The sequence below is a fragment of the Myxine glutinosa genome, chromosome 3 (genome assembly GCF_964187855.1).
Source record: "Myxine glutinosa chromosome 3, kmMyxGlut1.1, whole genome shotgun sequence".
NCBI classification, from domain to species: Eukaryota; Metazoa; Chordata; class Myxini; order Myxiniformes; family Myxinidae; genus Myxine; species Myxine glutinosa.
Genome location: NC_136263.1, coordinates 181,988,524 through 182,016,024, shown reverse-complemented (window position 1 = coordinate 182,016,024; position 27,501 = coordinate 181,988,524). Strand labels below are relative to the sequence as shown.

The 27,501-nt window shown below is 46.4% G+C and overlaps 1 protein-coding gene across 8 annotated transcripts in view; it reads left to right on the top strand.

The window, feature by feature from the left end:
* Positions 1 to 27,501, top strand: part of TSC2 (TSC complex subunit 2) — a 177,517-nt gene that overhangs the window by 73,425 nt on the left and 76,591 nt on the right. For all 8 annotated transcript variants that reach the window (XM_078774796.1, XM_078774795.1, XM_078774794.1 and 5 more), the window contains exons 12-21: positions 11,658 to 11,795; positions 11,885 to 11,988; positions 13,260 to 13,341; positions 17,792 to 17,947; positions 18,113 to 18,232; positions 18,763 to 18,885; positions 21,846 to 21,952; positions 23,825 to 23,978; positions 26,782 to 26,904; positions 27,169 to 27,318. In XM_078774796.1, coding sequence (XP_078630922.1) covers positions 11,658 to 11,795; positions 11,885 to 11,988; positions 13,260 to 13,341; positions 17,792 to 17,947; positions 18,113 to 18,232; positions 18,763 to 18,885; positions 21,846 to 21,952; positions 23,825 to 23,978; positions 26,782 to 26,904; positions 27,169 to 27,318 — 1,257 coding nt within the window. The remainder of the gene's footprint in view (positions 1 to 11,657; positions 11,796 to 11,884; positions 11,989 to 13,259; positions 13,342 to 17,791; positions 17,948 to 18,112; positions 18,233 to 18,762; positions 18,886 to 21,845; positions 21,953 to 23,824; positions 23,979 to 26,781; positions 26,905 to 27,168; positions 27,319 to 27,501) is intronic.

Sequence of the window (27,501 nt, the reverse complement as noted above, 5' to 3'; positions counted from 1 at the left end):
TAAATCCTGTAAATATCACCCTCCAAGTATCAAAGATCAAAGGTCGTCTGTAGTTAGGCCATCGCACACACGTAGCAAATCTATGATTTCCCTCATTAGTTATGTCCTTATTCTATGTAGTTGAAGGCTCTGTTTTCCACTAGTTCATTAAGTTGCATCAATTAAATAAGACAGGTCCCTCCGACGCCCCATGGCATCTTCCAAGTGCCAGGTTTGCTGCAATTGACTCCTTTAGCCACTTTGCTGCATTTTCATCTCCTTTATCCACTTTGCTGCATTTTCATCTCCCGTCCACTTTGCTGCATTTTCATCTCCCGTCCACTTTGCTGCATTTGACTCCATTATGCACGAGGTAACCTCGGAGAAGAAAGGCGTGTCTCCACCTCGTCATCGAGGGGAGGAGTGAGTCAGCCCCACTCAACCAACCAAGAACAAGGGGTTGGACTTGGAGAGGGTGTGGAGAGAAACATCGAGGAGCTTCGCGAAGGTTCAAGGGAGGGGCATATATAACCCGCGGTGGCACGGCCCCCAAAGGGAGAGATACGTGCGACGATCGTGCAGGCAGGAGATTGAGGGAGAAAGACGCGTCAGACGATTTGGAGAGAAGGGGAGGACCAAAAGAGCCCGAGGCGTGCAGCGACAACCAGCCCCTGCTGCGTGCAACGAGATACGTGTGCCGAAGTCGCCCTGCTCGCTCCCAGCCTGACAAGGACCGGCTTGCTGTGTGCCCTGCCAAGCCTTCCAGCTTGTGGTTCGACCTTCTTCTCCCTCCAGCCAAACCAACCTGCAATTTCCCCATCGTGTGAGTCTGCCCGTTTGTCCGTCTTTCATGTTGTCTTGGAGTTTATAAGTAAGACTGTTTAATATAAGCTAATCATTGCACTATGTCTCCTGCTCCTTCCATTGCCTTGTAAATCGTATTTCCTTTCCTTTCTGCTTTAGTTGTGTGTAAATAGTAATAAATCCTGTTATTCCCTACTTTGTCTTTTTCTTCTTCATGCTCTTTCGGTCGCTTTAGAGGTTTCCATCATTGCACACCTGTGGCACGATTTGGCCAACGTTTAGGATCGGGTTTAGTATTGTTAATGGCTCGAACATCGGGTTGCTAAAACCGCTCGGCAACTAGTCCATCTAAAACCGGGGTTCGAGCGGTACTTGTCTCCCTGTTCTGCGGAGGGACGGATAAAGGTATTCGGGATAAACCCTGGACCCATAACCCTGATCCGTTCCATCCCGCGGGAGGGCGTTACAAGTACCAGGACCGAGGAGACGGCCAGCTTAACAGGACAAGGGGCTAATCACCCCCTTGCTAACGGGAGAGCCGTCCCCCGTATCCGTAACAATATATATATATATATATATATATATATCGTTGCGGATCTCTCGAAGCCCGTCGACGTACAGGGGGGGGGGGGGGGGGGGGGTTAAACCCCTTTTCCCCCTCGGGTCTTCGAGTCCACGAGGCCGAGTCGCCACTCCCGTAGCGAGCGTGCAGAAGGGTATCGGGTCGATTCCACACGTACGCTGCCACGAAAACGGGGACTGGACCTCGCACAAGCCACGCTAATCGAATACGCACGAGCGGTTTGCGTATCACATGACTCGTGCCGTTACTTTTATTGAACCCAATTGAGCGGTTTTATTCGTGCGATGCTAGGCCAATAGTGAAATGACCGGACGATCAAATAGAAGAAAGAACACAGGTTTATTTACAACTATACAAGGATCAGGATCAGGATAAGGAGAAGGGACACAGAGCAGATGCTTAATCAGTCGTAACCAAAGCCCAGACAAGGGCCCACTCACTCACGCAGGGAAAAGGAGGAAGGACAGTTCGCGCTCCAAACGCGCCTCGGCGCCGGTTGCTCCCGGACAGCTCGCTGGGCGTGGCCCTCGGATGCACGTGTGCTGGGAGCGCAGGCAGGGAGATCGTGCGTCTGTGGCTCCGGAATGGATCGTCCTCACGGGCGTGTTATTCACAGGCAGCAGCAGATCGCAGGGCACAGGGAGAGTTCGTGTACGGAGAGGGCTTATAACAAGCAACTGAATTCACTCATGGCCACAATGTCTCTTTCTCACTGCGCTCACAACACTCTCAAACCATGAACTCGGGCACACTCTCTCTCACTGACTGAGGGGCTGGGCGACTCTGACTCTCACAGCTCTCACAGCTCACAGCTCTGATACTCCGACTGTCTCACAACACTCTCTGATTCTCCGACTGTCTCACAACGCTCTCTGATCCTCCGACTGAGGCGGGGGGCCCGGGGCAGGGTTTTATGGCCCCGCCCCAGAGTCTTACCCGAATGTTCCAAGCCCCTCCTCTCGCTGCCGTTGTGAGCCTCTCCCCTTGAGCTCCGAATGGCTGCTCGCCGCTTACCGGCCACTCCCCTGCAGCTCCTCCCTTCGGCCTTGCCAGGCTTGTTCCAGGCCTAGCACGTGGCATTCCAGCCCAAAGAACCCCTAACTCACTGGCCTGTTCAACGCAAACTAACACAGGAAAGGAGACTACGCTTACATTTACTAAGAAATAACTGAACTAAAGCGAGGCTACATGTTGTGGTGCAACTACCTACGAGGGGGGTCATTCTTTATTAATAATAATAATAATAATACATTTATTTTATATAGCGCTTTTCAAGAAGCCCAAAGGTGCTTTGACAGAGTACAAAAAACAAGTGCAAAAAGACAAAAATCAATAGGTAAATAATCAAAGCAAAAGGAGGGAGAAGGAGAAGAGATAGTCAGGGGTTAAATGCTGTGGGTTAAATCTTGAATGCAGTGTTGAACAGGTGGGTCTTGAGTGATGTTTTGAATGTGGTGAGTGAGGAGGAGTCTCTGATGGTGTGAGGTAGTGAGTTCCAGAGGGTGGGAGCAGCGATGGAGAAGGCCCTGTCCCCCCAGGATCTGAATTTGGTCCGGATGGGGGGGGGGGGGGGGGGGTCAGGAGGTTGGTACCAGCAGAGCAGAGGTTGCGGGTGGGAGTGTGTCTGGAGAGGAGGTCAGTCAGGTAGGATGGGGCCAGGTTATGGAGGGCTTTGTAGGTCAAGAGGAGGATTTTGAACTGGATTCTCTGGGGGATGGGGAGCCAGTGAAGCTTATAAAGGATGGGGGTGATGTGGTCACGGGTCCGGGAATGGGTGAGTAGACGGGCAGCGGAGTTCTGAATGTATTGGAGTTTATTGGTGATTATTGAGGGTGAACCATAGAGGAGGCTGCTGCAGTAGTCCAGACAGGAGGTGATGAAGGCGTGGATGAGGGTTTCTGCAGCCGTGGAGGAGAGGGATGGACGGAGACGGGCGATGTTTTTCAGGTGAAAGAAGGCTGTCTTTGTGATCTGTTTAGTGTATTTGTCGAAGGAGAGGGTTTGGTCAAAGATGATGCCAAGATTCCGGATGTGAGGGGAGGTGGATACTGGGAATCCGTCGATGTTGAGGGTGAAGTTGTGGGTGGATTTGGTGAGCGTTTTTGGTCCAATAATGATTATTTCGGATTTATCACAGTTTAGTTTGAGGAAGTTGATTTGAAGCCAGGATTTTATTTCAGTGATGCAGTTTGTCAGGATAGAGTGGGTGACGGTGGAAATTGACTTGGTGGAAATGAAAAGCTGGATGTCATCGGCAAAGCAGTGGAATTGGAGACCATGACGACGGATTAAGTGACTAAGGGGGAACAGGTACAGGATGAAGAGGAGGGGACCGAGAACTGAACCTTGGGGGAGGGGAGCAGTGGGGGATTTGCAGTTATTGATGGAGATGAATTGGTGCCTGTCGGAGAGGTATGATTTGATCCAAGAGAGGGCAGTGCCGGTAATGTTAAAGGTGGTTTCAAGTCGGGTGAGGAGAATGGTGTGATTGATGGTGTCAAAGGCGGCGCTGAGGTCGAGGAGGATGCGAATGCTGAGGTTGCCGGCGTCAGAGGAGAGGAGAAGGTCGTTGGTGATTTTGAGGAGAGCAGTTTCAGTACTGTGGTTGGAGCGGAATCCGGATTGGAATGTTTCATACAGGTTATTGGCAGAGAGGTGATGTTTGAGTTGAGTGGCTACAGCGCGTTCCAAAACTTTTGACAGAAAGGGTAGGTTGGAGATGGGTCTGAAGTTGTTTAGGGTGTCAGGGTTTAGTCCAGGTTTTTTCAGAATGGGGGTAACAGCAGAAATTTTGAGGGATGGTGGGACGATGCCTGTAGACAGGGAGGAGTTTATTGTTGCAGTGATAAGTGGAGAGAGAGCAGGAAGGGAGGCCTTGACAAAGCTGGAGGGGATGGGATCAAGAGTGCAGGTGGCAGTTTTCATTCCTATGAGGAGTTCAGAGAGGTCAGTAGGGGAGACTGGGGAGAACTGAGACAGGGGTTGGCAGGATAAGGGGGGGGAGGTGGTTTGAGGGGGAGTGGGTGCGGTGGTGGTTAAGCTGTTGTAGATGTTGTCAATTTTGCTTTGGAAGAATGAAAGGAAGGAGATGCAGTTGTCTACTGTGAATGACTGGGTGGTGGTGTTCAGGGGGCTGAGGAGTTTGTTTATTGTAGAGAAGAGTGCTTTTGGGTTTCCGGAGCCAGAGTGGATAATTTGAGAGTATTAGGCGGAGCGGGCACGGGAGAGGGCATCTTTGTAGTGCTGTAGGTGGTCCTTGTAGGCTTGGGAGTGAATTGTGAGACCTGTTTTATTGCGGAGTCTTTCAAGTTGGCGAGCACGAGTTTTCATCAGGCAGAGTTCAGGGGTCAACCAGGGAGCAGAATGCGTGAAAGAAACTGATTTGGTTTTTATAGGCGCAAGCTGGTCAAGGCAGGAGGAGAGAGTGTGGTTGTAGTAGTCAGTGAGGTCAGAAGGGGTGTGGAGGTCAACGAAGGGAGAAGTGGACATTTTTTCAGAGAGGGTGGATGAGAATGAGGTAGGTGAAAGAGCGTTTAGCTTACGGAAGTTGATAGTGTGATAATGCCTTGGTGCTGGGGTGGGGATGTTGATGGTCATAGTGATGGCTAAGTGGTCAGAGAGGGTGAGGTCGGAGCCAGAGAGATGGTGCAAAATTAATCCAGTAGAGCAGACAAGGTCCAGAATGTGCCCACGGTTATGGGTAGGAAAGTTGACATGTTGAGTGAGGTTAAAGCAGGTGAGTAAATCAGTGAAGTCAGTGGCTATTGTGGAGTCAGTGGAGTCCATGTGGATATTGAAATCACCGAGGAGGAGGATTGAGGGGGAGAGGGAACTGAGCTGGGTCAGAAAGTAGGAGAAGTCAGACAGGAATGATGGGTGTGGTTTGGGAGGGTGGTAGACGACAGCCATGACTGACTGCGTGTGACCAGAGAGTTTAAAAGCCAGGTGTTCAAATGATGGAGCAGATGAGATGGAGATGAGGCTGGTCTTGATGTCCTGTCGGTGTATTACGGCAATTCCACCACCTCGGCCCTCCGAGCGTGGTTTATTGATGTATGAATATCCATTGGGTGTAGTGAGGTTGAGTGAGAAGTAGTCCAGAGGTTGTTGCCAGGTTTCAGTGAGACAGAGAAAGTCCAGTTTATTATCCAGAATGTAGTCGTTCAGGATGAGGCTTTTGTTGTTGAGGGACCGGGTATTGAACAGGGTGAGCTTCATGTTTGTTTGTACGGTGGGGATGAACTCAGGTGATTTAGCCAGGGTTTGCAGACAGGAGGTACGATCGTGTGCGTTTCTGTGACCAGGTGCGCTGGGATGATGAGTGGGAGTGCGCTGAGCCGACCAGAGTACAGGAATGAAGTGACCTGTTTGTAAGTAAACAAACTTACGACCAGAGCCTCTATGAATATATCTGGGTCGTCGCAGGAGTCCGTGGTATTTGATTGCAGAGATGCATGATGGGGTGGAGTAAGTGTTGAGCAGAAGTAGCCTTGCAGCAGAGTACCTTAGAGTATTCACAAAACCACAACACTACCACCCTCTCACCAGACTCATCCTGAGTCGACCCCAACAATGGAACGACCGGTAGAGCCTGGCATGCAAATTTACCATTACTTTTAGTGTGACACATAGGTGTAATTCCCCTAGCATTTATTCTGACCCATGTGTGCGACATTTTTAACACTAGATATGTCCCCATTAATGCATTGAGCAGCTAACTAACAGACTCACACCCACAACTGTTCGCGCATTTCCATAATTTTTTAACTAAACACATAGCCGGTGGGCAACATTCTTATATTTACATGCACAAAACTTAACCTTTATTTACAACACTACAACCCAGGACCTGGATTTGAGGGAAGAAGTGGAGAAGGGAAAAGGAGGCATGTGCTGCTTCGTCATCTTTCGGCTTCTTGTCTTGTGGTGTGCGGGCTAACAAAAACCGGCTGGCCCTGACCGGCATACAGGCCATTTGAAGTTCAGGGCCATCTAAATCTTCACAATTGCACACATGGATCATTTTTTATTCACAAGCAGGGCCACTTGACACGTGGTCCAAATGCGTGGCATCAGTGCCACTCAACAGGTGATCCATGTGTGTGTGGTGCCAGTGCCACCCAACAGGTGGTCCATATGCAGCAAGATGATGAGATGTCTGGCAGCAAGATGCTGCACAGCAGAGGTGCAAGGCCACAAGGCTTGTGGTCCATAAGTGCAAGATGAGGGGATGTTTGGCAACAAGATGATGCCACAGGTCGGCCTCCAAATGGTCCTGGGGTGGGGAGGGAGGGAGACAAGGCGCAACAAGCACACGGAAAAGCAAACGGTGGCACACGAACTCAAGGTGACCAGGCACCACCCACCTGGTGTGGTGAGAGGAACGCGGCAGAGTGAGCGGAGCAAGCTCGTCCCTAACCGTACGTACCCCCCACCGTTGACTACACTACCCTAGCCCCCCTTGTATTTAGAATTCGTCTCTACGTCCTGTCTCCCATATCCCCCTCTCACGCCAAATTCGTCCCCAAATCCCTCCCAGGTTCTCCCAGGAAGGAAGGGACGGAATAAAACAACGTTCCACTCACGTCGTGATGCATCTCACTTTCCAAACAGCTTACAGAGCCTCTTGGTGGGAAGTTTATCCTCCTTGGTGAATGGTTGTGGATGGTGCGAAGGGGTCTCACATCCTAACTACACTAATAACATTACTCTTTTAAACTCCCCGGGGTCGTACCCTGCCAGTAGGCCTCTTTAAACTATGTGGTTCTAAGAACCCGAATTCCCATTGCCCACACTGTGGTGCCCTCCTGAATTTGGGTCTCACCCAACAAATTTTCTCCCTGTGCCCTCGCACAATCTCGGGGCTGGGTCGTGTGGCTCTACCAGCAGGTCTACCTACCTGCGTTCCTCCGTCCACTGGAGCCGCCTCCAGAGCTTGCCTGCTCCTTACTCCTATCTACCTGGGGAAGGCCCTCCCTGGCGCTTACCCCCTCGATGCCCACCTTGGCATTGGGCAACCCAGGTCCTTTCCTTGGATCCTCGGGCCCCACTCACTCGCTAACCTAACTGGCTTCCAGAACCTACCTGCGGCCTTACCTGGCCTACAAGCTACCAGTGACGGAGTGCCTCAATAACCATAACTACCAATTAAACCGCACGCCCAGTCATTCCCCCGCCTCATGCACCTCACAAAACACTACGTTCTACCATCAGCACCCCCAGGTGTCAATATCCATGCAATTTACCTGCACCCTCTACCCAGCCTTAAACTACCCACCCGGGCCTTCGTGAATGGGTTCCACTCCCCCCATTCAATCCTTCGCACCATGCATTCCACACCATGCATTCCACACCATGCATTCCACACCTTTTATTCTCACACCTTTTATTCTCACACCTCAACACAATTCCATTTTTCTCAAACACAATTCCTCACACACAGCATCATCTATCTAACTGATTTCCCCTCTAACTCGTGCTTCCCTCGTCGTCCCTTTCAACTATGCACACACTTTTCTTTAACAACCACCAAACTCTCTACATCCCCTCTACAGTTCAGGTGTCACTACTTAAATCTTGGTCCCTAAGGTCGCTTTAAATCCCAAACAATTATCCTAGCCCTCCTTCGGCTAGCTTCGGTGCCCCATGGAGTCAACCATTGCTGGCCCCTCCATGAGCCTAACACTGCCATCCCCCTAAACTAATGCTCATGCCCCCCCCCCCCCACGTGGGAGGAATGGTTACGCTACCATTCCCCCACGTGGGGTACAATACTACCCCCAGTCCTCTAAACTATGAGCCCCCATTTATGGAGGTACTTGGTCGTGCCTCGGCCTCTAAGGCCAAGGTAATCCATGCGGGTGGTTGGTCGCCTGTATGGGTTGCCCGGCCGGCATTGATGATCCGCGGGGGGAGGAATTAATGGGCCCAAGTGCCGGGCTCAATCCCTGCGTGCGGCCCTTCGGTCCCATGCACGAAGACCCAACTGGCCAAGGTCAGAGCACCTCACTCGGTAAGGTGCATGGCTGCGACACTTCAAATTTCCCCTCACAACCCACCGATCGCCCTTGCCGCGGTACGGCGCCAACAATACCGTGCGGGTGCCGGAAGGCATGAATCGTGCACGCCGGTCCTTGCGAGACCGACGCAGCACCGATTCCCTCCGGACCCCACAGCACACCACTCACCGGGGGCTCGCGTACGCTACTCGTCCCGCTAAGCACTACCCCGGTCGGTGCCGATGCCTGGGCCGCGTCATCACAACCCGCTACCCAATCCATACTCACACACCTGTGCACACATGCTTTTTACACACTCCAGTGTGCACTCTCTCTCCACACACTCCGGTTGGCACTCTCTCTCTACACACTCCAGTGTGCACTGTCTCTCCGCACACTCCGGTACGCACTCTCTCTCCACACACTCTGGTGTGCACTCTCTCTCCACACACTCCGGTGTGCACTCTCGGTGTGCACTCTCTCTCCACACACTCCGGTGTGCACTCTCCACACACTCCGGTGTGCACTCTCTCTCCACACACTCCGGTGTGCACTCTCTCTCCACACACTCTGGTACGCACTCTCTCTCCACGCACTCCGTGTCGGTCTCACCCCTCACAATGGGCCCTTCACGACCGCCCGGGTCTATCCCGACCCCCAAGCTCGCCGAGCACCCGTTCGCACCAAACACATTTCCGCCATTGCAACTCACCTCGGGGCTCTCCTTCCCCCGCTTCTCTGCCAGCACCTGCAAACTTTCCATTTGGTTAGCAAGCATGTCATCACGGTGCGAACACAAACTTAGTACATACTCCATCACCTCCTCCCTTAATTCATTCTCTGTGTCTCCTCGTGTTTTTTTTATTCCAATCATTCCTTCTTCTTCCTCCTTTATTTTCCGTGGCGCCCCTATTAATACTATTTCCTCCTCTACGTGTTCCTCGCACCGCGTCACCTCGTCGCGTACCACTGCTGCCTCCCTGCTCATCTGACGCTCAATGTCCTCCCCCATCTTTTCCATGTTGCACCTGGATTCCTCCCTCATCTTTTCCATGTTGCACCTGGATTCCTCCCTCATCTTTTCCATGTTGCACCTGGATTCCTCCCTCATCTTTTTCATGTTGCAGTTTATTTCCTCGCTCTTTTTATTCATTTCACATCTCGACCCTTCTATTTGCACCTCAAGGGATGCTTCCATTTGAATTAAGAATAATTCAATGTTAAACCCGGCTTGCACAGCGGGCTCGGCCTCCGCCGCCATGTGCGAAGCGCTGCCATTTTCTCCTCCTCCTGCTGCACCCTCATCAACTCCCCCTTCTAACAATTATTGTTCCTGCTGGTCCTGGGTCATTAATTCGTCCACATTTTCTATTCCCACCAGCACCTGGTCATCTTGGCCGGCCATTGCACGAATTCAAAAAAATGTGTTTTTAAACTAAATTTTGTACGCTCATAATTTTTTTTGAGTATGCGAAGCGCACTCCAGGTCCAAATATCCCACTCCCGGACACCAATTTTGTTGCGGATCTCGGGTTCGTCGACATACTAAGGGGGGGTTAAGCCCTGCTTCCCCTCGAACTCCGAGTCCACGAGGCCGCCACCCACACTACACTCGTGGTGGACGGATTGCTAAGCAATTCCAGCCGCCGTGCCCGCAGCTACGCGTGGAAGGGTTAACGGTAACGACCCTAGTACCTTCGACACACGCAGCTGTGAGAACGGGGACTGAACCTCGCACGAGTCACGCTGGTACTGGACACTCGAGCGATTGTGCGTCGCGTAACTCGTGCCGTTAACACTATTGAACCCGATCGAGCGGTTTTAATTCGGGCAATGCTAGGCCAATGTTGAAAGGACGATGACGGCCAGGTTGGAAACCAAACCACAGGATTTATTTACAAGGTACAGTATTCACAGAAAAGGGACACAGCGAAGAATCTTAGTGGCCTTATCTAGGGTCCCAGACAAGGGCCCTCAGATTCGTTCGGGGAAGGGAAGGAAGAGGGTAATGCGCCCAAAGCGCGGCCGCTTCGTGCGGTTTGCCTGGATGGGCTCGTTGGACGGAAACCCCCAAGGATCGCTCCAACCTGGGACAGCACAGCCTGGGATGTTCGCGGTAGGGGCGTTGATCAAGGTCGTGCACGTAGCAGGAATCCGAGGAGCGTATCTCAGGGTCGACGTGGCAGAGAGAGTTCGGAGCGCCTGCAAGAGAGCCAGCCTGCCAGAGAGAGAGAGAGAGAGCGCGCGGGTCCGGGCCGGGTTTTATAGCCCCCCGACACCCCACTCGAACGTTCCACGGGCCTTCATTGGCCGCCTGGGGTCACGTGTCGTGACAGCCCCTTATTGGTCACCCTTGGCCACTCCCTTCAGCTCCCATTGGCTGCTCGCTGCTCACCGGCCATGCCCTCCAGCTCCTCCCTCGGGCCTGCAAGGCCTGGCCTAGGCCCATGACAAGGCACTTTCGGCTGCAATGAGGCCTACCATTACCCTGCCTGCCTCAACGCATACTAACACTGGGAAGGAGACTATACTTCACATTTAATAAGAAATAACTAATGATGCGAGGCTACATGTTGTGGTGTAACTAACTATGGGGGAGGGTTGCCTTTATTTACAAAACCGCAACAATATATATATATGTATGTCCTTTCAAGGAACTTAAAATTCCCTCGTGACTTTCGGTAGACCACGCTCGCTACAGAGCCTCGACGTCACGCGTCTTCTCCGACTTTGCTCACCACGCCTCTTCTTCTTCACCACCCTGTCGTCTTCCGGTTCCCGATCCGGCTTCCTGTCTTTTTAACAGTTAACGCTTTAACGTTTTAACAGTTGTCTCTTTTAACGCTTTTAACCTTTGCAAACTGTTCATGAACAATAAACCTTTTACATTTTGATTATACTAATGGCCATTTCACTTAAACAATGATAATAATAATACATAGAACCAGAAGTGTTTCAAGTGGATGAAAACCACCACAGCGGAAGTGACGAATCCATAACTATATATATATATATATATATATATATATATATATATATATATATATATATGTATATATATATATATATATATATATGTATATATATATATATATATATATATATATACTGTATATATATATATATATATATATATATATATATATATATATATATATATATATATATATACTGTATATATATGTATATATATATATATATATATATGGCGTACTGCTTCAGTGTCATAACCACCCCCTTATAATGGCTTCACTTGCTCTGTCAATAATCTCTCTGCCTGTTTGAATGTGCAGACATTCCGTAACCCAGAGTTTGTGAATAAGGTGCATGATCAGCTGACGGCTATCGAGGAGCTCTACACACGAAAAGATTTCCACGGCTGTCCTCAGCGCTTCTTTGGCCTTGTCGAGAAATGCTCAGAGTGTCGTCCGGTACGCTGTGTAACATTCCTGATTCGAATTTATCACTTGTATGTCGTTTCATTGTGCTTGTATGTAGTTTTTCAACTCGTCGTGTGCAGAACTCGTCGGTGCTATTGCTGCTCTCGTTTCGAGCCCAGTCCATTCACCCTGCACGAGACTGCTGGATTGGCGAACTGCGGAATCTGATGGACAAGTATTTCAGGTGCTGGTCATAAACTCCGTGTATTTTGCCCACATGGAAATCATTGCAAGATGATAATAGACCAATCCTTCCCAAATATATGGTGCTGTTCTGTTTGTTATGCATCCGCCGATGAAGTTGACTGTCCCTGAATGGTTTTCGTTACCGCGATAACTTGAGAACGGCTGAAGGGATCTTAGGCAATCTTGGTGCAGGTATGTATATTGAGGTAAAGATGAACTTATTAGATTTTGGGGTCATGTGGCCAAAGGTCAGAGGTCATGTTAGGTAAAAAATTATGTTACCGCGATAACTTGTGAACCAGTGATGGGATTCTGACCAAATTTATGTAGAATGATGCAATGTGTAATGATGTAAAGATGAACTGATTATATTTTGGGGTCAAGAGGTCAGAGTTCAAAGTCTGTAATAGGTCTATCACTTGAGAACGGCTGAAGGGAACTCATTCAAACTTGGTACAGATATTTATAATGATGTAAAGATTAACTGATTCGATTTTGGGATCCCGAGGTCAAAGGTCAGAGGTCATGTCAGGTAAAAATGTGATAACTTGTGAACAGCTGAATGGATTTAAATTAAAACTTGGTACAGGTATGTATAATCTGGCTTGGGATCCGAGAATCCTGAGTTCGAATCCCGATCGATCATTGAATTAACGCCAGCGGGGTTGACTCAGTGTGTCATCCTTCCGAGGTCAGCAAATTGAGTACCAGCTTGCTGGGATGAATGTGCCGGTGTGTGCTCCGGTTTAGAATAGGTACACTGTATCCCTGCGTGTCGTAAGAGGCGACTAAAGGGTTGGCGTCAGGAAGGGCATCTGGTCATAAAAAAACATTGCCTCAAAAAGGAAACCATGAAAATTGTTGTCATGGGTCCCACAAGGCTAACCCCCACCCTGGCAAGGAAAATGGCCTTAAAAAGGGGAAAAAAAAATTTCAGGTATGTATAATGATGTAAACATGAACTTATTGAATTTTGGGGTCAAGAGGTCAAAGGTCTGAGGTCATGCCAGGTATAAATGTGATAACTTGGGAACAGCTGAATGGAGTTAAATCAAACTTGTTGCAAGTATTATAATGTAATAATGTGGGCGAAGGCATATCTGTCGACGTCGTGATGTCGAAGTGTGTTCCAGTTTAAAATTGTACAAATAACCATCTGCAAAGGTTGAATGGTCTTTCATGTACGATGCTGTAAGGTGGAGTGTTTGTGATTATTTATTTTGCAGTGTTAACTTTGCTGTTTTTCTTTTCTTTTTTAATGATGGTCAGGCCACAGCTGAATAGCACTATTAGGAAGAAGGCTTTGGAGGTGATGTTCTCAACATTGAACACTCATCGTAACCTATACGAGGTGAGGTGCAAGGGCCTTCTGACCTTTGCACTATAAAAGTTAAATAAGGCATTGCAATTATGTTTCATGGCAATTTTGATATCGTAATCCCTCTGCTAAAATGCAAGTCTGTGTTCTTTAAGGGTGGCATCTAAATCCGGGCACATTTAGACTTGTTTGAACATGAGCAGTGTCTGGCTATTCTAAGTAATCAAGGTTTGGTTTTGAAAACATGCTATGAAACATTTTCTACTATGAAACATGGTCTAATTTTTTTTTCTTATACATATTTTTGTTTTAATTGAAAATTTACCAAACAAGTAGTTTGAGGACTGAGTTCAGTTTACATCCAAATATAAAACAAATCTTACTATAATTCACCAAATGTCCGTCCGTCCGTTCGAAGGTACCGCAAAAACGGCTCAACCGATCGAAACGATATTTTGGGTGGGTAATTCTGGGACCTCCTGGAATAAAATAGGCTATATTATTTTCCAATTTTCCAGTTTTTCCAAACACGATGGAATAATATTTACCGATATGAACAGTGATGTGGCTTTTGTTGAACTTCTACAAATACTGTTTATTCTACGTACCAGAAGAGAGTAGTAGATCGACTCCTAACGAACTCTTCCTATACAGTGCATGTAGAAAGTATTCAAACCCCTTCACTTTTTTCACATTTTGTTACGTTGCAGCCTTATGCTGAAATCGTTTAAATTCATTTTTTCCCTCATCAATCTCCACTCAATACCCCATAATGACAAAGAGAAAACAGGATTTTAGAAAGTTTTGCAAATTTATTAAAAAGAAAAAACTGAAATATCACATTGACATAAATATTCATACCCTTTTCTATGACACTTGAAATTTAGCTCAGGTGCCTCCCATTTCTCTTGATCATCTTTGAGATGCATCTACACCTTGATTGGAGTCCACCTGTGGTAAATTCAATTGATTGGACATGATTTGGAAAGGCACACACCTGTCCATATAAGGTCTCACAGCTGACAATGCATATCAGAGCAAAAACCAAGCCATGAGGTCCAAGGAACTGCCTGCAGAGCTCAGAGACATGATTGTGTCGAGGCATAGATCTGGGGAAGCCTACAAAAAAAATCTCTGCTGCATTGAAGGTTCCCAAGAGCACAGTGGCCTCCATAATTCTTAAATGGAAGAAGTTTGGAACAACCAGGACTCTTCCTAGAGCTGGCTGCCCGGCCAAACTGAGCAATTGGGGGAGAAGGGCCTTGGTAAGAGAGGTGACCAAGAACCCGATGGTCACTCTGACTGAGCTCCAGAGATCCTGTGTGGAGATGGGAGAAACTTCCAGAAGGACAACCATCACTGCAACACTCCACCGATCTGGGCTTTATGGCAGAGTGGCCAAATGGAAGCCTCTCCTCAGTGAAAGACACATGAAGACACAGTTTTCATTAAGTGTGAAACACGAACAAACACTTGAAACACATGAAGTAAAACACGTGAAAATAAGGATCTTTTACAACACTTGATTGTTATCGTAGCTGTGGTTGTTGTTGTTTGTGGGTTGCTACTGTTTAGTTGTATATATTTTTCTCTTGCTTTGCAAAATATCACGACTGTATATATAATATTGTATGCTCGTTCCGTGTCCTTCTAAAGGGTTTCTACTGTCGTAGAATAAATATTTTTTTCCGTTCAAACTGCTGTTTGAATTTCAATTTGAATTGAAGCTGAAGGGAAAGGTGTATGCTGCATGTGTGAGAAGTGTTATGATTTATGGGAGCGAGACATGGGTCATGAATGTAGAGCAGCAACGAAGGCTGGAAAGGGTGGAAATGCGAATGGTTCGGTGGATGTGCGGAGTATCGTTGAGAGAGAGGAAGACAAATGATGAATTGCAATAGATGATGGGAATAGAGCCTGTGATTGATGCTGTGAAAAGGAACAGGTTGAGATGGTTTGGTCATGTGTTGAGGAAGGATGAAAGTGACTGGTTGAGAAGAGTGATGGAAATGAATGTAGAAGGAAGTAGAGGACGGGGAAGACCGAGAAAGACTTGGCTAAAGATGGTGAAAGAAGAAATGCGGGCAAGGGTGTTAACAAGGAGAGATGCAGAAAATAGGGCAAAATGGAGAAGATTGTCATGGGGACCGCAAGGCTAACCCCTGCTCTAGCAGGGAAAATGGCCTTAAAATGCGTTTTTGTTGTTGTGTTCAAACTGCTGTGTGACTAATCCATGTTTTAGCACTTCTTCCTCTTCTTTAAACTCGCAAAGAGGCTTTTAGAACTGGCAAATTCGTGATTAAACAAATGATTTTTTATGGCGTAGATGTTTGTTTTCTGTGTTTACAGCGTTTGTCTCTCCATATGTATGTATGTATGTCCTTCACATATTTATCCTACATTTGGGCGAGTTTTATAGCCGACAATTACGCTTCTGAAAGGTACAATGTCATGCGACTTTGCCAGTTATGTTTCTTTCAACACCCTTTCGGGAACGTTCATTTATTACGTCATATTCCTGTTTGGGGCAAATTATCACACTGGATGATTTGAGGGAACTGAAATTGTGACAACAGGGTGATGACATGTGAAGGGGGGGGGGGGGGGTGGGGTGGGGGAGGGGGCTTATTGGCTTCCAAATAATTAAATACTTACATTATTTGCTAATGGTATCTCCACCCAGGTCATATTATCCTCTTCAACTAAAGTATGAAACAAGCCGGGCTACGCCGCTGTTCGACTTTCGGTCTTGTTTTTAACTGATTCACTTTTTTTGTTCAAACAAGTCAATGGTCATATGCCCTTTGAAAATCATTTGGCAGACCATAACTCAAGTTAGATTTATCCAATGCTCTCTTCTATGTGTATCGTTTCTCTTTTCTTCTCTCGCTTCTGTGACCTTTAATTTTTCATGTGACCTTTAATTGAGATGAAACACCACAGTGGATTGTCATCTTATGTGGGTCAAAATATATCCATCAACGCAGAAGCGTCAAATTATATTTTCAATTGTTTCTTGGGCTGTCTTGGACTTTGTAGAGTAATGTCTCACTAATATAGCGTTTTGAGCACCCCCATGTAAAATGGGGTCGGACAATAAAGTGCCAGGACTATAGCAACATAAAATATATTGTAAAAAAAAACAAACAAAAAAAACACCTTTAGAGGCCATTTTTCCCCGCAAGCGGGGGTTGGCCTTTTTCGGGGACCGTGGTTGTTGTTGTTTTTTGGTCCCCTTTTTGAAGCAATGTTTTACGGCCGGATGCCCTTCCTGCCGCCAACCCTGTTTGTCGGCTTTTTACGACACACAGGGAATTACCAGTGAACTGGTACTCAATTTGCCGACCTCGGAAGGATGACAGGCTGAGTCAACCCCCCTGGCGTTAATTCAGCGATCGACCGGGATTCGAACCCAGGATCCTAGGAATCCTAAGCTGGCACCCTAGCCGCTGGCCCAATAAAATATATTGTAAACGTACCAATTTTGTTTTGTAGTCACCTTCAAAGTAATCTTCCTGGAAGTCTAGCTCATTAGTCACGGCTCTCTGGATCTCTTCTATTGATACAAAACTATTTCCTTTAATTGGAGTTTCGGACGTCGGTCAGACTGGACCAACATATTCTCACCTTTTGACATTTTCATCCATTTTGGCAATTGATGAGTATACTGAGCTCACATCATCATTGACATCCATTCTTCCTCCTACAAACCTCTTTGTCCACTCAAACACACGTGATCTTCTAATTGTGTCTCCCCATACACCATCTTCAACATGTCTAAATTTTCAATGCCACTTTCCTTTAGTTTTTACCAAAACTTGATGATTATTTTCTGTTCCATGCATTTGTCATGGAACACGATCTTCAGAACACGATTGAAACACTTGTAAGTTTAACAAAACTCCAGCACTGCTTCAAGACACAACCGGTCAATACAACACCTAACACAGTACTGACAGGCAGATTACGATGCACGTCCAATTATGAAACCAAAGCCAGTGCTGCCACCTGTCAGGAAAACATCAGTCCTGGAACTTTATTGCAGACCTCATATATCGATGCTTATTTGTGGTGTGTTGCTGACAGGATGCCCTGGAGGTACACACACTTGCCTCTAAGCTGTCTAATCTGGCCTTGAATCCTGACCCATTTATAAACTGTCATCCCGGTGTTTCACCAACAAGGTGATTCATCAGTCTATGCGTCGTCCCTCAGAACGGACTTTAAACAGATGTCCCGTCTGCCAGCATTCGTAAGTGTGTGGACGTTAAAGATCCCACAGTGTCTTTCACAAAGAGGAGGCGAGTTATTGCCAGCACCCTGAAGAGGGCATTGCGTCAACGGCATAGTCACTCCCCTCAGCCAATGATGCTACCCCACAGCATTGTGCTGCATACGAACAAAGAAGAAGTGGTTTTGTGATGTCTAGTTATTCTGCGTGCTCCTTGATGCATGCTAATTTGTGTACACTACTCCTGTACAGGATGAACTCATCGAACAGGTGCTAGGTCCTCAGTTGCTGCATGTGCTGGAGGATCGTGAAGCAGGCGTACGGCGTGCTGCTTGTCAGTCATTAGTCGACATCGCTCGAACCTGCCATTCGTCAAACTTCTCTGTCCTGCTCGAATTCATTGAGAAGGTTGACTCAAAAATTAATGGCATATAGGAAGATGTTGATTTTACTTTGACATGACACGCATTTTGGAGGGTTTTGTTAAAGTTTGGAGAAAATAATTATGTAATTGGAAACACAGCATGGTGTTGTACAATGCTTCGTTTATAATCAATACTTTGTCATAATCAGATCATCAGCAGGAAGCTGGTGGAACATGTGGCTATTGAAGTGGCTGAGGATGGAGATACTACTGAGTCGACGACTGAAGATGTCGAAGCTGCTGTTATTGGTCTCTTAGACATCTTAAAGGTCTGTATTGTTGCCTTGATCAATACATCGTCATTCTGCTTCCATGTTGACAGCAAGTAAGATAAGGTTTTGTAAAGTACTAATAAATCAACTCTGTAGTACATCTTGAACACATATGTAAAGCTGGACATACAAGGGACAATTATTTCTGAATTGGTATGTCGTATGTAATGCATGCAAAATCTTGCCTTTTATTCCGTTTCTTTGTCATGATATGACATGCATCGTCCCAAAATTGGACATGTTTTTTTGGACGCGATGTCATATCTACGGTGCCAATGGGATGCCATGGCTTGCTTGCGTGATATGCTGCATCTTTTGAGCAAGGCGGTGCTTAAGACCTTATGCTTCGCTGCCACAGAGAAGAATGGAGGCGAGCTACATGTCATGTGTTATCGCTTGTTGTATGATGTATGCTCTTCGTTTTTTTTTTAATGCCGTTGTTGCCACATGCAATGCAGTCACACCTTGTCTGCCCAACTTAAGCTGTTTAAGAGTTTGTTTGTTTTTTTTTTTGGTAATTTTCACAGGCCAAGTTATACTCCCTCCCAGCTCGCCATGCTGCTCTGGCATATGATGTACTGGTTGCACATCTACAGGCCCACTACCGCTTGGGCTACAACCACCCCGCCGCCAGTGCCATCCGTATACAGGTGAAGGGTGTTGTTCTTGAATTTAATGGAGAGAATTGTGACCTAATCTTTAAATAACCACCAGAAGTGAACTTTGGGGATCTAGCATGTGTGCACAATACTGTGCAAAAGTCTTAGGCCACTTTGAAAATAAACATTTTTTTATTGTCACCTTGGCATTTTTTGATATTCTCTATATAAATGTATACCGTGTAGCACCACCTAAGTGGTGGTGGTGGTGGAGGTATTACAATGTCCTTTTTTAGCTGGACAACACTGAGGTTAAAGCACTCTTCGCATGGGTAAATTTGTCCCCCTCATCCCCCTAACCTCCTTTTCCCCTCCTCCTTCACCCTCCTATTCCCCTCTCCCCTATCCCTCTCTCCCCTCCTCCTCTCCTCCCCCTCACCCCATCTCCTTTTCTCCCCCACCCCTCCCTCCCACCCCCCAAGGCAACCCTGGCTGGGTAGACATATTGTTACGGATCTCGGGGGTCGGCTCTCCCCTTATCAAGGGGGGGTTAATCCCCTTGTCCTTTTAGCTGGCCGTCCCGAGTCCTGGGAAGTTATAACGTTCCTTCCGGTCGGTGGTAAGTAGGGTTGTTGGTCGAGTCTTAGTCCAATTACCTAAGTACTACCACCGGCCGTAAAGCAAGGAGATAACTCCTGCCCGAACCACGGCGTTAATGGACACGCCGAGCGAAGCGGGCCGTGATTCGGGCCGTTAACAATGACTAAACCCCATTGTAGCGGTTCCTAATCGTGCCACAGGTACTCAATTGAGAAAAGACGAAAGCGAAGGGATTAAGACGAAACCAGAAGGGATTAAGACGAAACCAGAAAGAACAGGTGAATTTATTACAAACAAAAAGAGGAAAGGAAAGAATGCACAAGAAAGGAAGAAGAAGAAGAAGCAGGACACAGGGCAGTCTTAAAGCAGTCTTATTCTATACCCCAACAAACATGCACACTCACACGGGGATTGTAGCTGGTAGGTGGTCAGGTAGAGGGTCCGGTGATGGGGTCCAGGCTCCAGGTGAGGATCCAGTCCAGGCTCCGGTTCAGCGGGCGAAAACCCGGCAGGCAGCTCCGCGTATCTTGGAAATGTGACCGGACCTTACATATAGTGGGGGGGGGGGGGGAGGCTGGTGTCCCGTACGTGTGCGCTCCTGGACAAGTCCGTTAATAAGCGCGTCTCCAACCAACCTCGTGCGCATTTCCCAATCAGACTCATATAAGCGCGTCTCCAACCAACTCGTATAAGCGCGTCTCCAACCCGAGTCCTTTTTACCGCCAACCTTCCACTCGAGTGCTGCCGTATCTCTCTCTTCAAGCAACCAGTGCTCCCGACAAGTAGTCCCTTTTCAATGCACTCTCCCGACCAAGTCCGTGAAAGGGCTTTGCGTTCGCGCTTATATAACGCGCCACGCCATCTCTACGCGGGCCTCAAGGCCACGCCTGTCGGTGATGTTACATCAGCCCTGGTTGGCTGGTGAGGGCTTACCGGCCACGCCTTTGATGGCTGGTTGACAGGCCACACCTTCTTCTTGGCGTTCCGCCCCCTTTTTTTCTCTCGGGCCTGACCGCATGGTTTATGGCGGCGCTTGAGCGAACGCGAAGGCACTGACTGTAGGGGCGCGTAATGGCGTCGCTTGGAGAGGGAGGTCGCAAAATGGACGGAATGGGCATAATCTTATTTGATTGACGCAACGCAGATTCAACTATTGGAAACACGGCCTTATCTAAAACACATAATAATGAAATAACTAAAGTCCTATGGTGGCCTACGTGTTGCTTGTGGACTAACTATGGGGTGCAACCTTTAACCTTTTAATAATGTGATATTTACAAGTAATTATTTACAAGTGAGGGTTCTAAAACCGCAACAATATGTTTAATATGGGGTTATTCAAAAAGAAGTATACACTTTCAAAAATTAATTTTACAAGTACTATTGAACATATGGCGATATGCTTTATATACACTGAAGGGAGACATTGAAAAGTTATTTTCAAACCTTACAAGCTCTCTATGACTCTCACGTGTGATGCGGCACATGTTGAGTCGATAATCCAGTTCTTCCTACATTTGGATATGGCGCAAAACACATTAACTTTAGGTGAAGTGCGTTCATGTTCGATGACAACATGTGTATTTTGGGAGCTCCACACATGAATATTGTGGTGGTTGACCTTCACACTCAAGTGGAAAGTTGCTTTGTCGGAGAAAACTAACCCTTCTGCAAACTCTTCATCCTCCAGTCTCTGTTGCATTTGACAGCCGAAATCGTAACAAATGACTTTGTCACTGTCCATCAGGACTTGCCGTAACTCCAACTTGTAAGGTTTTATGATTAGGCACTTCCACAGTGCATGCCAAACTGTCGTCTGTGGAATCTGAAGCTCACAACTTGCTCTGTTGGTTGACTTTTCTGGACTGCATTGGCATATCTCCCAAATTCGCTGCTAGTCTCCTCTGAAGTCTCCATGCAGGAGTCCATTTGGGGCCACGTAGATTCTACCACCTCTCCTGTTATCTGATATATATGGCCATGCTGCTCTCTCTCTCATATGAGCCACGTGTATCCATGGTGCTGTTATTTATTAAAGGAAAACACATTATGTCAGATTACAACAGGGAAAAACATTAAACACCAAGATGAGGATGTGGGTGTGTCCACACGAACTGACTGGGAGGGAAGACAAAGTGAACGTCCCTTATACAAACTCTACACTGCCTGTTATACACTTATTACAGTATGTACACTTATGCTGAACATGTACTATTGAAATATATAGCATAATCTAAACCCAATTACCCCTGAGCCATACCTGTGACCATGTATACACATATATATTTACATCTTTACAGATTATTGGTGGGATAGTGGTGGGAATTAAATTTCCTAAAGGAGTGAATGACAGAGGTGGAAGATGCAACATGATGAGCATCTTACTCTATCTAACCTCTGTATTCGGACAGGTTTTTGATTTCTTCTTCTCCCTGCGATCTGATTCCTCCCTTCGTCTGGGCATCATTGACAAGCGTGGAGAGTTGCGCTTCAGTGTATACTGCCTCTGCGATAGCAGGTCTCTTTGTTTGGTTCCTGTTTTCCCATTTTTACCTCTGCCACCAAAGGTGGGATGACAGCAGGGACCCTTAGATGGGCCCAACGGCCTCTTCCTGTATTGAAGTCTCTTATTAGGGGACTTGTATTTAATGAGGATTATTTCCACTTCTTGTATTTTATTTATGTTGTTTTTATTTAACGTTTTTTTGCACAACAGTATGTCATGCATGAGTTTGAACTTATTATAATCGAATGCAGGACACGTTTAATGATAAACAACCAACAATTCGACAGTATATTGGAACTGTGCATAGAATTCCAGTGAGCTACAAGCTCTCATGGGAATGCCTTACAGGTCAATCCACGGTGATGTCACTCAACATGGATTTGAACTGGGGATGATGCATATTGTTACGGATTCGTCACTTCCGTTGTGGTGCTTTGCATCCACTGTAAATATTTCCGATTCCATGTGTTATTATTGTTGTCATTTAAAGGGAATAGATATTTCTAGTTTCAAAAGTTAAAAGTTAATGTTAAAAGAAACAGGAAACCGGATCGGGAACCGGACGACAAACCAGAAGAAGACGAGGAGAAAGGAGGCGGAGCGAGTTAAGTCGGAGAAGAAGCGAGTCGTTTCTTCGTCCTGAGCGAACGTTGTCGAGCAAGAGTCACGAGTGAACTTTGGGTTTCCTGGAAAGGGATTCCTGCGATAGGGTTGTTATCGCTGTGACTGATCAACCTGCGTGTCAAGTTTGGCTTTGGATTCCGAGGAATCATCGTTGTGTCATTACGTCTCAAGTACGAGCCGTCGGCCATTTTGACTCGCGCGCTTTGCTCATCGCGAAAGGTCTTTGCTTCGCGCCAGCCGTTTTCACCATTCAGACGTCTATCTGGGATGTGTGTGTGCAACGCGAATTTTGAAGACAAACCTGAGGTTCGCCGATTTGGAGCGGTAAAACATTCATACCCGAGGGTGTGAATTTCCCAGTCGCCTTGAGTGCGCCTTTTCGCAGCTGTTGGCCGCGTGACCCTTTTCTGCCGCTTTGGCCGCGTACGCCTTTGTGCAGTTTCGGCGGCGTGACTGGGCCTGTCATCTGAACAGGATTCGGGTTTGGATTCGACATCTTTCTGACGATCGCTGGAGGGGATCAACTTGAGCTCGAAGACGGGAATATAGTGACATTGGGGAATGTTCTTTTTTCACTCACTTGGAGCACAGTGAATTACCTGATATTAGCTGATGGTACCATCATAAGATATATGTTGATTGTACTTTTGATTGCTATCATTGTTGTACTGTTATTCTTGTGTGATTTTTAATACAATAATTGTTTGTTAGTAACAATTGGTGTGGGTTCACCATTGATTTTTGACACAGAATAACACATTTTTCTGCCGTGATTCCTCTCGGGGCTCGGAGGTACACCGCGACCAGGGGGTCGGGGAGGAGCACGTAACAATATGCCTTCATTTCTTGAAATGCCAACTCGTACGCTTACTGCTCATCTCAAAATGATGTGAATAGCAAGAAAACCAAATAAAAACGAACATAAAGAATTATTAGTTATCGATAGAAAAGAACACTCATCTTCAGATATCTTTGTCCTGCTTGTTACGGCGTTTATCCAACTCCTTTTGTGAGCCTTGCACAATAAATAACCAATTAAAGTTGTAGCGATTTGTTAAACATTGAATGACATGAGTTGTTTAAATATCCCATCCTTCGATGAAATGCACGTGGCTGATTTTTAATATTTGCTCCTTTCTATCACTACAGATTGTTCTCTGACTGGTAGGTGCTTTATGCAGGAGTGTGTGGATGTGGGTATATTTGATGCAGGTGCGATGAGGCAATTGGTCAACCCCCGATCTTGTGTGACATTTTCAGTGATGCCGAACGCCGCCTCACGGACAAGCGGGCTGCTGGTACCGTCTCTCCACCATCAGACAGCCCCACACCGTGTCTACCAACCATTCCTTGCCGCTTTGAATCGCTGCCGTTCTGCAAAGCCTTCAACTGCCTTCTTATGTGCCTCAAGCAGGTAATCCATTTTTATTTACCTCCTTGTTTGTACATCAATAAAGCTTCCTCATATTTAATGTCTGATATCCCACTAAAAGTCTCGTCGTTATTCCTAATTGAGGTTCCCTGCAAAGCTATTGCATGCTCCATGAGGTAGAACCACCTGTGTGCCTCCAAAATAGCAGTGTTTAAATAACTATCATTGTTTCGTTTATGGGTTTAATCAAAAGAGACAGCACGTTGTACTTCACAAACATATTGTATTGCATGTCTATCTACAAGTCTCAATGAGGATATAAAATGAAGTATAACAAGTGAAACAAAAAAATCCTTTATAACATCTCCTTGTTGTTGTCATCGTTGTTGTTGCTGTTGCTGTTGTTGTTGTTGTAGAAGATTGTCATGGGGACCGCAAGGCTAACCCCCACTCTAGCAGGGAAAATGGCCTTAAAATGCCTGGTTGTTGTTGTTGTTGTTGCTACTGTCATCTGAGCTGCGGTTTTTGTTGTTTGGGAGCCCCTTCCATGTACTTCTATATCTATTTATATTGCTTTGAGAAGTATTACTCTTGTGGATATAATTTTGTGTGCTCCTTCCTTGTCCGTCATGCTTTATCTAAGGGGTCTTGCTGTCGAAGAAGAATAAAAACGGTACCGTTGGAAAGCTAATAATCGATTTTCCTGAACCAAAAATAGTGTCTATTTAAACATCAAGATACCTCTTTTAATGGAAGAAGAAGTTGCATTCTTTCTGAATGGAAGAAAAGAAGAAGAAGGACCTGGAGCTTTATTTCATGTCACGGTTCCAACAGTAACATAAAAAAAATTATTCCACGACTTCATGAACCTTTTATAACACAAAGAAAAAGACATAAAATGGCATAGTCACTGTGGATTTAGCAATTTTGCTGTACGGAATTAAAGGCCGCCAGTCAGCCATCTTTGGTCAGATTACAAAACAAAATCTTCTGCATATGTATACTCTCATTTTTTGTCTTTTGCCAATTTTGAACAAAATCAGTCCATGCATGGCCGAGGATTGGTTGGGGACACGTTGAAATAACAAAATGACCGCTAGTCGGCCATCTTGGATCTGATCTTGATAATAAATGACGTGCATATGTAAGCCATTATTCATTATCTGTGTGCCATGTTTGAACAAGATTGGTAAATGCATTTCCGAGAAATGATTGAGGACATGTTGACTGAATTAATGAATGAATGATCGTTTTAAGGCCATTTTTCCCCGCTAGAGCGGGGGTTAGCCTATTAGCGGGGATTGAGGACATGTTGACTACCGGGTTAAAAAAAAAAAAATGGCCACCAGTCGGCCATCGTGAATCTGATCTTGGAAAAACAATAACGTGCATATGTAGGCCGTCATTCGTTATCAGTTTGTCAAGTTTTGATAAGATCTGTAAATGCATGGCCGAAAAATGGTTGAGGACTTGTTCAACTTCGGGGTTTTTTTACAACTAAAATGGCCGCCATTCGGCCACCTTTGATTGCATTGTGAAACAAAACGATGTGCATATGTTTACCATCATGTGTTGTCTTTTACCGAGTATGAACAAAATCGGTCCATACATGTCTGAGATATGGTTGCGGATGCACACACACAAGGACAGACGGATGAGACCTAATCCATAAGCCCCTGTTTCGGACTAAGTCCAACAGGGGCAAATAAAGAGTGACTGACACGGAATGAGCACACAAAATTATATGCAGTAATACTTCTCAAAGTGATATAAAAATATATCAAAGTGAATGGAAGGAGCACACAGCAACAACGCCGACAACAGCCACAGCCAGGATAACAACAGCAACTACAGCACATGTTGTACAAGATTATTTTTTCTCATGTTCTTGTGGCACATGAAAGAAATGAATATCAGGTTGGAGGGGATTTTGGAGGGATCAGGCAGGGAAATAGGTTTGGGTATCTGGGTGTAACAGTGACCAGGGGTTGGGAGGTCAGAGGCAGAGGTGCGAAGGAGGATTCAGGTGGGTGCGATTGTGTGGAGGAGGATGGAGTGTGTAATGGCAGACAAAAAGATTTCATGGTAATTGAAAGGGAAGGTTTTTGCTGTCCTACCTTTACGGTTTGGAGACGGTGACTGACAGAGACAACAACAGAGGCTGCAGCTTTGCGAGAACAACTGGGCCAGGAGGATTGCGGGGGTGAAGAGGGTGGATAGAAGGAGGATGGATGAACTGAGGATGGGAGAGGGGTGGGGAAATTGATGTGCAGATGAGTTTGACAAGGAGATTGGTGGAATGCCAGCCGAGATGGACTGGATACTTGGTGTGGATGGGTGAAGAGAGAATGGCAAAGACAGCAGATAGGCTGAGGGAACAAGGTAGGAGGTAAAGAGGTAAACCACGGTTGAGATGGGAGGATTGTGCGAAGAGGGATACCAGTAAGGTGGGGGTGGCTGGAGAGTGGAGAGAGTTGGCCGAGGACAGAGGGAAGTGGTGGAGTGTCGTGGTTAACGCAGGGCAGAATCTTGGTGCCATTGGACCTCAACCCTTATAAAGGGAAGAGGAGGAGAAGAAAGAAGACGGGGCTAGTTTTTATGATTAGGAGGGCACGACATTTTACAACTTTTAATTTTTGTTCCGAGTAAATCGATTATTTCCAGTATCTTTCCCATTTTTTATGACTCTACGACCTCAGAAACCCTTTAGAATAAAGCGTGACACACACGTTCATAGACAGACGCTGCTCTTTTTAGTAATAGATGAGGATCTGGGAATCCCTATCCTGTATCTGGTAAATATTGACACAAAGTGTACTTTTCATGCATGTATTTTGTGTTTCAGGAACGGGACTGGAAAGTTTTGAAGTTCGTGCTGGAAAAGTTGCCAGACTCATTGCAAAACAAAGCACTTCTGCTGTCATCCCAGTGTTCCGTTGACCAGTTGTGTAGTTCACTATGCAGACTGGTAGGGCCTTTTTTATTTTAATAATTCGGATTTCAGTTGTGGTTTTGGCCTTCTAGGTTTAAAATGCAAGCTGTTGTTTATAACTGATATGACTTGATCCACACAATTCCTGCCCACACGACACGAGTTTATCCAAAATATTCATTTCCAATTTCAACTGCAATGTCTTCATGCCATTATCGGTGCCGCTGATGAATGGGCATGCCATGTTTTAACATCCCTCGGGAAAACTTGAGTCGTGCCGACCAACTCGTTTGATGCCAGGTGCTTCAGGTGTCGAACAGACGAGGAGGACATGGAGCCAGCCTCGGACCTGGCCGAGACAGTTTCCCACGCAATGACCTCCATCTTGCTGTGCTACCTGTGCTCACCGCCCTGCCATCTTACCACACTCACTTAGATGCTGCCAAACAGGTCAGCAGATCAATCGCCTTCTCATGACTTCTTGCCAAAGCTTGATTCTGTTTTTCATCTAAGATTTTAAAAATATCATTTGTAGGCAACATTTTTAGTCTTTCCACCAATAGCCATTCATGTGTGTTGGGTCATGAAACTTTGAATAACAGCAACTTTCTTTAAGTAGATGGCCTGGAGGTC